This window comes from Hakea prostrata, chromosome 1, assembly GCF_041222555.1.
Source record: "Hakea prostrata isolate BN-2017 chromosome 1, UWA_Hpros_2, whole genome shotgun sequence".
In the NCBI taxonomy this organism is placed as follows: domain Eukaryota; kingdom Viridiplantae; phylum Streptophyta; class Magnoliopsida; order Proteales; family Proteaceae; genus Hakea; species Hakea prostrata.
In genome coordinates, this window is record NC_142600.1 from 26,157,672 (window position 1) to 26,169,437 (window position 11,766).

At 39.9% G+C, this 11,766-nt stretch overlaps 1 protein-coding gene across 1 annotated transcript; it reads right to left on the minus strand.

The window, feature by feature from the left end:
* Positions 1-2,352: 2,352 nt before the first annotated feature.
* Positions 2,353-6,372, minus strand: LOC149028494 (VAN3-binding protein-like). Its single transcript, XM_089137127.1, has 7 exons — positions 5,894-6,372; positions 5,211-5,309; positions 4,232-4,658; positions 3,885-4,109; positions 3,725-3,774; positions 3,505-3,562; positions 2,353-3,215 (listed from the first exon to the last, which is right to left on the minus strand). The coding sequence occupies exons 1-7, from the start codon at positions 6,209-6,211 to the stop codon at positions 2,998-3,000; spliced, it is 1,395 nt and encodes a 464-aa protein (XP_088993253.1). The 5' UTR covers positions 6,212-6,372; the 3' UTR covers positions 2,353-2,997.
* Positions 6,373-11,766: the final 5,394 nt, after the last annotated feature.

Genomic DNA, 11,766 nt, shown 5'->3' on the forward strand with positions numbered 1-11,766 from the left:
ATAGAAATTACCGAACCTCAAAGCCCAATGATGTGGAATATTTATGTAGATGGTTTGAGTAACAAGCAAGGAAGGGGATCCGAATCCTTATTGAAGAGTCTTGAAGGTTTCGTCATTTGGTACGTACTGAAGTTCGGGTTTGAGGCAAGCAACAATAAAGTTGAGTACGAAGTTTTTTTAGCAGGACTTCGGTTGGCAAAGGCGCTTGCCATCCCAAAAAAAATATATTTACAATGATCCTCAATTGGTAGTAAACCAAGTTGAAGGAGAATTCAGGGTAAAGAAACCCCGACTAATAAAGTATCAGGAGTTGATACAAGTAATGATGAAGGAATTCAAAGAAGTCTAGATCTTCTAGATCCTGAGGAAGGAAAATGAAATGGCTGGTGAATTGTCTCAACTGAAAAATGCAAAGCCAAAAACCATGGAGCCTTCGGTATACATCGAAGGTTTGAGCTTCCCGAGCATGAGGATGAAGGAAAGCGATGTTGGCTGGACTCAATTGTGGAATACCTTCGCGACGATCGATCACCTAACGACCCGAAGGAGGCACCATTGATTAGGCTTCGAGCTACAAGGTTCACTATCCTCAATGGAAAACTCTACCAAAGATCTTATGCTGGCCCACTACTGAGATGCTTGGGACCAAAGGGGTCGAAAAATGCACTTGTTGAGGTTCACGAAGGTATCTGTGGAACCCATATGGGAGGACGAGCGATAGAACACAAAATTATTAGACTCGGGTTGTATTGGTCCAAGATGCAGGAAGATGCGTTGAAGTATGTTTGGCATTGCAAAAACTGCCAAATACATTCGACCGTATCAAAAAGGCTAGCAGTACCTCTAACATCCATCTTAAACTCAATCATGTTCGCTATGTGGGGAATGAACATAAGGGGTAAATTCACCAAGGCTTTTGGAGGAAGGGAATATCTGGTCGTGGCCATCGACTACTTCACAAAATGGGTTGAAGCAATTCCACTTGCCACTATTACCCAAAAAAGGATCAAGAAATTTGTGATGGGCTCAATTATACACTAATTTGGCCTCCCGAAGATCATAGTCACCGATCATGGGACACAGTTTGATAACCCATAGTTCACTCAGTTCTGTGTCACCTACATGATCGAGCACCAAACTCTTCTATTGTATATCCCCAAAGTAACGGGCTTGCTGAAGTAACCAATCGAACCCTGCTAGATAGAATCAAGAAGCGTTAGGAAGCAAATGAAGCTTTATGGGTCGAGGGAATCCCGAATGTATTATGGGCCTACAGAACTACAATTTGAATGCCAACTGGAGAGACACCATTCAAATTGACTTACTGGTCAGAGGCCCTTGCGCCAATAGAAGTAATGGCCGAGACTCTCAGAGAAAGAGAATTTGGAGAAAAGTTGAACAAGGAAGGTCTGCTAGACAACCTAGAATTCCTAGATGAGGTTTGGGCAAAGGCAACGATCTGAATCCAACAATACCATAGGATTCGTCATACTACACTTCCCAAGTAAGGCATCGACAATATCGTCCAGGAGATCTTGTCTTAAGAAATACTGATTGTTTCGGACCTTCAACACTAGAAGAAACCAGATCCTTCATGGGGAGGACCATATATAATAGTAAAGTGAGTAAGCTCGGGAGCTTATTGATTGAAAAGTGCAGCAACTAGGCAAGAGCTAGATTGATCATGGAACGTTCAAAATCTGAGGAAATTTTACCCTAGTCTTTTTATGATCAATATCTTGTAATGCAATTTGGACCTAGTATTCAATAAAGTGATTTTTCCTCACACCGAACTTCTTTTGAATGGGGGACATATGGGTAAATGAATTAAGAAAGGATTCAAAAGGCTTTGGTATACCCAACTAAGACCTTCGGCGGCATTGGAATCTGGGGCTTGGTTGGGAGCATGCTCGAGATCAACGTCTCACCAGCTGCTTCAGGCTCAGGAGTCGATCAAATAACCTTCAATGTTCGGATCCACAAGGGCAAGATCGACTTTCTGGAGAGGCCACTCGGGAGTTTCTAGGTTCAACTCCTCGAATACCTCAGCATGGCATGCCTCTTGGTATGGCCCAGTGTTGAACAATGGATCCCGTCTTAAGAGGGACCTCCAAACCTCGTTTTGCCCATCGCGATAAGCCATCGAATTGTAGCGAATCATCAATTGGCTGAAAGGCTTACTAATTGCCAACTTTGAAAATGTCTTTTTACCTTTATTTTTATACTCCTATTCCTTTCCCTTTGTCATTGTGAAACGAAAAATGTTCATTATCAAAGGAGAATGAGGAATCGACTGTACCCGGTGAGGATTCTGATTCCAAACTTCAACTACACTCATAATCATCACCCCCAGAGTTCCAAACAGAAAGCCACAAATTCTTTAACAGTTTCATTACAGTTTCAACGTTGGTGGGAATTGAGAATAATCCAAGTTGGATTTTCGATAAAACACACAAAACATGAATCGGATATAAAGGGAGCTAAACGCTTCAATCGGCTTTGCTTTCTCTTTAAATTTCAAAACCAATTGAAAAGAATGCTTGCACTTCACTAAAAACCATTAAACAAACCAAAAGGGAAGGGAGAAAGCTAATAAGGTCACATGGATATACAATGCATAGAAGATAGAACAGGTAAGAAAGCAAAGATAACAAATAAACCAACACTCCCTTTCTAACCCAATTCGGTTCAACCTCTTTTTGACTGCAATCAGGTCCAAGATTCTTTTTTCCTTTGCAGCAAGTTTCTGTGCTGAAACACATGACTTCATTGTCTTAGTTGAAGCTTTTCTCCCTCCCACCTTTGCCCAGAAACAGAAATGATTCCCTACAAGTGAAAAAAAGGAAAACCCTTCTCCTAATCATCTCCATCTCCATCTCTCCTACTTTCACTTTTCATCTGTACAATGGTAGTAACAACTAATGATGAGGGCCCTCCACCAATTCCTGAAAAAATCTTTCCTTTCCCTTCTTCTGATCATCTCAAAGTTCAACATTTTCAGTTCTTATGTCTGCTATTCCTTTGTTCAGCAACAATGGATAGGAGCCTTGTGACACCTTGGGTCCATATTTCGTACTCGCGTTGATTCCTGACCTCGAACTCAATTACGCCACGCAACTCCGTTCTCAACCCAAAGTAACGGCGCTCTTCCCCACCCTGCAACAAGTGCCTTCCTGGCCATGAAGGAATGTCTTTCAAGACCTCTATTACCACATCTGCAAAACAAAGCAACTCAAAAGAAGAGATTTCTTCTGAATTAGATAATAAACCAAATCTAATCTAAGGTTAAATTAAGGATAAAAGAAGTCCCAATGATCAAACCCATCTCTTTTTCTTTTTGCACTTTAGTAGTGCTTCAATCCTTTATCGGATCCCGAGGATTCAAGTAAGACATTGTCTTTCCTTCACATTCACACTAGGCTTCTAGCTGACCCAGTTTTTTAGGAAAAGAGAGAGAGAGAGACAGAAACAAAAAGGAAGGGAAGCTAGATGGAGCCTCCTTACTCTTTTTCTTTTTCGTAATGGTCCCAGCAACATGCCTGCTCTTCATCTTCACCATCACCTGTAATAGTAAATACGACTCCATTTGTGTCAACAGTTTCAAATTCAAACACCCAAGTGGAAATGGTGAATGAAAGAAATGCTGCTTCTGTTTCAATCATTCAATTGTTTTTGTCCCACAAACCATGAAAACAGGGGATGGGCATGAATGATAGACATATACCTGACCCATCCGATTGATATAAACAGATACGATTTTCCAGTGAAGATCACCTAACACCATTAATACGAAACAACTTCAATTAAATGCATCAAAAAATTACACACAGAATAACAGCAAAGAAGATCCAAAATTGTCACTTTTTACAAGATTTGTAAGGTACCTTTACGGGTTCGCTTAAGGAGTTCACAACCTTTTGCGAGAAACTCTCGATTGCAGATACCCAAGAAGTTATCCTCAGGTACAAGCTCACCGCTGTAATTACCGCTTGGAAGACCGCTATTATTGTTGCCACCCATACCCATCCCTTTCTCTACTGGTATCACCGCAGCTATGTTCCATACTTCCTTCAGAGCTCTGGCTTTCAATGTCGCAGCTCCACGTAGAGCTGCACACGCACGCAATTCAATTCGTTATTCACAATGAATGAATCAGTGATCTACTACCAGAAGTCCACGCAAAAGGGGTTTATCGCACTGTAATTAATAAATCCAGATCAAACAAGCTTACCAGTTGCAGCTGCAGCAGTTAAAGTCATGATATCACCAGGGGATCGAACGTTAACGGCGGAACTAATGACGCATGCAAGGTGCTCACGGTCAGCACCCATTGCCTCTGCAGCCTCCACGCATTGTGCAGCCACTAACGTGGCAGCAGATGCTACAGCCATGTCTGTTTTTGCCATCTGCTCGTCTTTACACGAACTTGAAGACGCAGCCGTAGCTGCAGTGATTGCAGCTACAGCAGAAGCAATTCCGGCAACTGAAATTGCTGCATGAAGCTGTGCATTGTACGCTCGGGTTTCTTCTTTCTTCTTCTCCTTTCTGTCCTTCAACCATCTCCCAACTGTCTTACCTCCACCGCCTCCGGCGCCTGCAACTCCTCCACCGCCTCCCCCTCTATACTGGGCGTTCACGGTGTTGTTCAAGCGACAGAACTGCAAACACAGGAAGAACAGAATATGATTATTAAATTCGTATAACATTGCTAAATCAGTGTTGGGTCACTAAAATAAACTAGAAAATCAACCAGAGTTGCAGATTCTGTAAATAGAATTGTTGCATTCCTAATCGAATTTCGCAATTCTCAAGTCTTGACTCTTGACACGAAGAAAAAAAAACACCCCTTTCTCAAAAGGTGAGCAATGGCTATTTCGGGATCACAGAAGGGCACAACCGTCTCTCTAAGCATGTTAGGTACTCTAGCATTTGATCCTGACCAGAACCCAAGACCAGAACGTGGAATAGTTTTATCAGGCATAGGAGTTTCTTAAATTTCACGTTTTCTGTACTGAAAAAAACAGTGACTGGTCACGTTGAAAAGCGGAGCCGAGAGAGAGATGGAGTGGTAGCAGAGGAAAGCTGCAACGTTTGTAACTTGTCTTCAGCGCTCGCGCCTTGGGGATAACAATTTAATTTAAAGTAAGAAACGTTAATTGGATTCTGACATTAATAGTTGATAATAAAGATAATAGAACTAGAAGACGGACCTTAATGTCGTCGATCTCAGACGGAGAGACAGGTGGGCTATCTGTTAAAGGTCCGCTACTGTGAGAGAGCCTCCCCGATGTAAGAGGCGACACTTCTTGCTGCAGAGCAACACAAAGCCAAATACCCAGAAACCATTACAAACAGAGAGATTAAATTCATCTATTCTACCATTTTCAATTGCTACCAGGAACCTCGTAAATGTAAACATAAACAAATAGACAAATAGACAAATAAGAAAACACCTGCCGATCTAGCGGCACATTGCCGAAGAGAATACAATAAGAGGACAAAGAATTGTTTTTTTTCTCTTTTTATATACGATTCTTAAAAAATAACACAACTTGAAACAGCTGGAGAACAAATTCAGGAAAGCATAATATTGGATTACTCGAAGATTCAGTAAATGTAATGGAAACAGAGCCACAGAAGCAGCTGGTAGAATCAAGACAAAGAGAGAATTTCCTGCAGACATAAACATCCATGAGAAAATGAAACTCTTTTATGTAGAGCCCACAAAACGCAAGAAGGTGCTGTGATCAATTCTGCAATGGAACCAAAGAGAAAAGCGAAAAGAGAGCTCGAGAACGAAGGGGTTAAAAGACAAAGAAGTAAGATCCACAGTTAAAACTTAACATTTTCCCTTTGCCATTCCTTCTGGTATATATAGATGATCCAGACTTACCGACTGGGATTGACACTGAGACATAATCCTCTCCATAACATACTGGGAAGTTGCAGAAGAACCAAAAGAAAAAGGGTTTCCAGCAATAGAAGCAGCCTCTTCAGCTTCGGCAGCAATATCTTCAGGGATGGAGCCAGCAGCGCTGGTAGTCTTGGAGAGCATGGAAGGAGGGGAGACAGCTTTGGAGACTTCTAAAGCAGAGACACTCCATGAACGAGCGAGAAACTCCATAGGTTCTCGTGGGGTTTCCGGTGGTTGGAACCGGATGACGGGAAAGGATTCAGGTTTCCTCCACTTATCACCGATGTTATCATCCATGGAAAGCTTGCTTGAGCAAACTAGTGTGGCAGTGAGACGAAGAAGAAGAAGAGCAGTGCAGAGAATAAGGAAGGGAATCCTTGAGGGAGGAAGGGAGGGAGATTAGGGAGATGATGGAGTCTTTATAGCAGAAAAGCACAAGAAACAAAGTGGCTGTTCCAAGTGAGATTGCAAATTTGTATCTGTTCGAGCTCTTCTTAAAGGCTTACCATTTATTGAACTCATTAAAATTAAAATAATTTAATAAAGAAAAATTACAGACAAAATCCATTTCACTGATACGATTTCAGAGTTCAGAAGTGTCTCTCTCCAGGGGCTACTCTGGTGACTTTTCCCCTCTGTTTTCCTAAGATTTTCCAAAATGCCATCCCCAAATATCATAATGAATTTTTTTTTATCGAAGAAATAAATTCATATTAAAGCGTAGTTATTAAAACACTTACAAGGACTACATATAGTGTTATTATAGTAATTCCCTTGATGAGTTGCTAAATTAGCATAATTTTCAAAACGCATCTGAAGCACGGTGTTTGGGAATATATCAAATTTTACCATTTTTGTGGCATTAGCCAACTCCAAAAGGATGATTAATTCTTCAAAAGGTCATGTGAGTTTTAAAGGCTATGGTAATAGATCGGCTATTTTTAGATTGTTTGTCCATATCTTTTTTATCCTCAACCCACGGTGTGTAGCTTTTATCATTCCTAGCTGACGTCCACCAATCATAGTCTCCACAACACCTTTCGCCTTCCTCTTTCCAAAATTGATATATTGTATATGTCTGTTTTTGTATACTCCCACGTTCCATCTTACGGACCCTAGTTGTTGGTTAGGAACCCCTGTACACATCAAAATACATTTATTAGATATTAGTATATTATTGCACAAGTCGTCTTCCAACTCATTAATGTTCCCATAGTTGTTAGGATTGTAAATATGTAAATTATCTTCCTCCCTTTGTAGTTGTAAAGTTCCTATACAAGACGAGAGTTTTTCTAACTCCAAATGGGGATTAGGTAATTTGTGATTGACCACAGTTTCATTCATTTCCTGCCATATGAAATAGCAAGTTATAATGAAAATGGACATAAATCACCGAAAGTTCTTGTTGTTGTTCAATTGGCGGCCCATGCAGTGACACCAGTTTAGTAGGGATGTATCCGTCCAATTTTTGGTGCGCAGTCCCAAAGGTCCAGCCGCATGTATTCATTTTCCTCAATCATATGAGATAAAGATATGCCATGTGGTTTCTGCCTCTTTCCCACACATTGCACACTCATCCTGAGTGTCCATCTATTGTGCGAGGTTTGCGTGGACCGACATCCCTGCATTTAAGACACGCCAAAAAAAAAACTTTAAATTTGGGGTGTATAGGTAGTTTCCACAATTGTTTCCACCAATTTGCAAATTGACTATCATGGTTAATGAAACGTTGTTTCATGATTTGTTGATAAGCTAATTTGACTGAGAAGTCTCCATTTGAAAATATGGTGGAGGACCAAAAATCATCTTGATCAAATATCATAATGATATTGATATCCTCTCGCCTTTTCCAACCGCTAGTTACTTGTTTAAACAGTTTTCCTCCAAAAAAATATTTTAATTTTAATTTAATTTTAATTTTTAGATTTAATTCTACACATGGGTTCTTTATCCAAAAGAAAATAAATGATCAATTTTTTTTTTATCAGAAATGAATTTGATAAAATTATCCTTCCCTTCTCTAAAAAAACTTCTTAAAAAAGAAAAAGCGACTTGGGAGAAATGTGCATTATCCAAATCATAGTCGATTTGATTTGGTTTGAGATGAATTTCAATTGCTTCTAAGAATTCAGCTACAATATTATAAAATCATGGATGAAGAAATTTTTTTACAAAATTGTGTAGGAGAACCAATATATACATCTCACATTCATTTGTAGGAATAGCTATTTCAATAAATATGGCAAATGCAGGTTACCCTTGTTATGGGCATTTTTTGTTGTAACCAAAATTTATTGCAATAATTTTTTTTTTCGTTAACGAGAAGTAACGAGGAAACTAGTAAGATATGGGATATTCATATTTTCTTTCTATGCCTAATACAAAAATCACCTTTCTTCCCTTCTCACATGCATACCTAGAATTCCTTAGTGATAGTTATCAATAAAGATTTTTTTTTATTTATTGAAAAAGATTGATATGATCTTTGGAGTGAAATTATCAATACATACAATTGATGATCCTTGGTGATTTTGCCATTGGTGTGGTAATCAACATTAATTAACACTATAATCTAATCTAAATCCCTGGTTTGAGGAGGAGATGAGTTAGAAAAAGAAGTGGTTTTGTGATCATGCACAACTAAACTCTCTTACCATGTTGTTTGAGATATGCTGCAGCAAAACAAGCTGTGAGTGATCTTCTCCTTGCACTAACGAAATCTTGGTGGTCTCTTAAACTAACCCTTTTTTCTTTTTTACTGGTCGCTGTAAAGACATCTGCTGATGCTATGTTTAAAGGTTTTGACAACTTGAATCTGAAGAAATAGTTTGCAAACCCAGAAAGGATGGCTCTTGAGAACCAGTCAAAAACACAGAGTGTACATGTTTACAGGTAGGAATATTAGTTTCTTCCCATGAATAAAAATGACTCTCTCTCTCTCTCTCTCTCTCTCTCTCTCTCTCTCTCTACTATCCATGTAGGTAGATGGGTAGCTGGGGCCAGATCTGATCCATTATCAAAGAGTCTCAAGGGAGCACAGCACAGACCTGCAAACCAGTTAGGATGAAGGATGAGACAAAGGAGAGGTGTGAAGGGTGGCAGAAGGTGAGGGTGTTGAGTGTGTTTCTTCTGAATTCTTTGTTGCATACTTGTATTGGCTTAGCCCGACAAAAACTATTCATCGGTTATCGTAGGAAGGAGATGAGACTTGGGATCTGATCAGAGATTCAGAGATGAGGGGGGCAGATGCTTTCATGCCTGCATTCCTTTATTAACCAATTACAGACTCAGCTATTTTATTATTTGTCACTCTCTGTTCTGTTCTGTTCTGCACAGTTGTTGTTTACTGACTCATTTTCCTTTTTTCTCTTTAATCGTTAACCCTCTTCTTATTTCATTATCATTCTCTTTTTTATGGCTAAGATTGTACCCGATTCCTCTGCCCTGGTGCTTGCTCATGGTGGGTCTCCAATCTTCATTTGTAGAAACAGAGGAAGAGAGAGAGAGAGAGAGAGAGAGAGGTGCGTTTGCAACCTTTACGCGTGCCTTGTAGACGTCAGCATCTCCCTCTTTTGAGATCATTCCACGCTTTCCTTTCCTCAGTCTTCTCAAGACTTTGCCCCACATTCACATTCGCATCTCCATGCGTTCCTTGACTCTCAGTCTCTCTCTGTTCTATCTATTCTGTTGTGACTTGTGAGTCTGAGACCTCCTCCATGGCCTTTTTCTTCCCTCCTCTCCTCGTCATTTACCGTCTTGTCTGTCTAGTGGCTCTGACCAAAAGCCTCTTCCAACTTTAAAATCCTTGTAATTCATTAAACACCAATCAATCTTTCAACCCCTCAATCTCTCTCTCTCTCTTTCTCTCTTTCTCTCTTGGTATTGGTTTCCTGACTTTCTTGTTGCGTCACTAGTCTTAGATGCGAATCCATTCATACCATGAAAGAGTATTAAGAGAGCGCAGCATCATCGCGTTACTGTTGTTTTAAAAGTCTGAAGAAAACCCTGAACTTGGCAGACATTTGAATACTCTTTTCACTTTTAAATCTGAAGATCAGTCTCAGATTTTCATCGAAGATCTTTAATTCTTTCAAAAATTTTGGGAGAAGATAGTGGGGGGTGATTAAATCTACATGAATTTACTATATTTTACACCCTGATTTGAAGTTCCAAATCATCCCAGGTGTTGCGTATAGACCTTCTTCGTGTCACACGGATAGTTGAACGATCTCTTAAGGACTATTTCGACGTGACCCGAGTAGATATTATACCTGCACTCACAAAGAAAATTAGTGCGGTCTAACCTAGTATTAGTTGGAACAATAGTGAGTTGTGTCTCCTACCTCGCCAGTCCCACGAACAAGGTTTATATAGTAGTTACCTTGAGGCGGTCCTTTTGTTAATTTAGCCCACTTATCAAAGAGTGGGGCTGTTATGGGCTAATCTGTAATTTCAAAGCCCTTTTAGAATGAACCGTGGCTTAGCATGGCTTGAGCCTATCTTGGACCGGAGTCGAACCAACCCAGTTTAGGCTATGCATATATGCATATGATTGGTTTAGTTTTGTGGGTTGAGATTCATTTGGGTTTGGTTCATTAGTTGGTTCTTTTCTCTCCTCTCTTGCAAACGAAGGGTTTCAAGAACTCTCCGTTGCTGCTGCTGTTTTGATGTGATTGCTCTACCGTTCTGGTGTGGATTCAGGTGAAGTTGTCAAAATGATCGTTGCTTTGAGCTTTCTTTGCTGTATTTTTTCTTCAAATTCTATGAGGATTTGATAGCTTTATATACAGTGGTTGGACTCTGTCTTAAGTCCCGAAGACGTAGGCTGTTAGCCAAACTCCGTCATCAATCATGTGTGTCTCTCCTCTTAATCGTCTGCATCTATCTTCTTTAATCATCACTAATCACAACATGGCGAATTGCCTTTGGAGGCACATTCCTTTCCTTAGTGGGACTCCAATGGAGTCATTACTCCAAGAGTCACTCCTCCACGTTTCACTGTAGATATATGGGGGTGACAATTTCTATCACTAATCACCTATGCTTATAACACCAAGAGCAGGAGAGCAAAAACACTGTGTCGGCAACTCATTATAACCTTATAGGTTGGATGATTAGTGTTTCTAGCTTAGGCATTATCTTTACAACACTGTGAGAGAGTATTGAAAGATGTAAAATAAATAAAGAAATCATAAAAAGGAATTGTGAGGGGAAGGTGGAGGTGGAGATAGAGATGAAGGTGGGACACTATCTCACTATCATCATTAACGCCGATACCAAATCTACTTTTAAAGACCAACTTAATAACATCACAGATCCCAAATACACACACACCATTCCCCATCATTCTCTCCAGCAGTTCTTAGTTCTCACCTGTGAGTCTGTAGATCAACCTATTATTAGTCTATCATGCTATTCCCTTCTTATCTTGTAATCCAATCCATCCCTACTACTCCCTCTCTTGTCCACCTTAATTTCAAAAAGACTATTCAACCATCTTCCTCTTTTCATCTTTTGTTCTCAAAATTATCTCAAATTACTGTTGAAACATGTGGGGCATCCTTCAATGTGTTTGATAATTTATGAGATTATGCTGAGCTTTGTTTGGCTGAGTTCAACTTTAGCACGTTATATAGCACTTGCATTCACACGAAGAAAGAGAAAAATGACCTCCTCATTTCCATTAAACGTGTTGTGTGTAATTTTGGTGACGGTAGAGCCTAGATTCAACATGGGAGAGACCAAATATTGATATTTCACATGAAATATTGTCTTTATTATTAAAAATTTTCTCCGATCAAAGGCCCAAGTACTGATATCTTACATACAGAAAGAGGGTTGGAGAAGAAACT

Coding starts and splice junctions, on each gene's coding strand:
- LOC149028494 (XM_089137127.1), bottom strand. CDS start 6,211: ATGGATGATAACATCGGTGATAAGTGGAGGAAACCTGAATCCTTTCCC. Junction 4,659..5,210: donor CTGAGATCGACGACATTAAG/GTCCGTCTTCTA, acceptor CTGTGTTTGCAG/TTCTGTCGCTTGAACAACAC. Junction 4,110..4,231: donor AACTGCTGCAGCTGCAACTG/GTAAGCTTGTTT, acceptor GTGCGTGTGCAG/CTCTACGTGGAGCTGCGACA.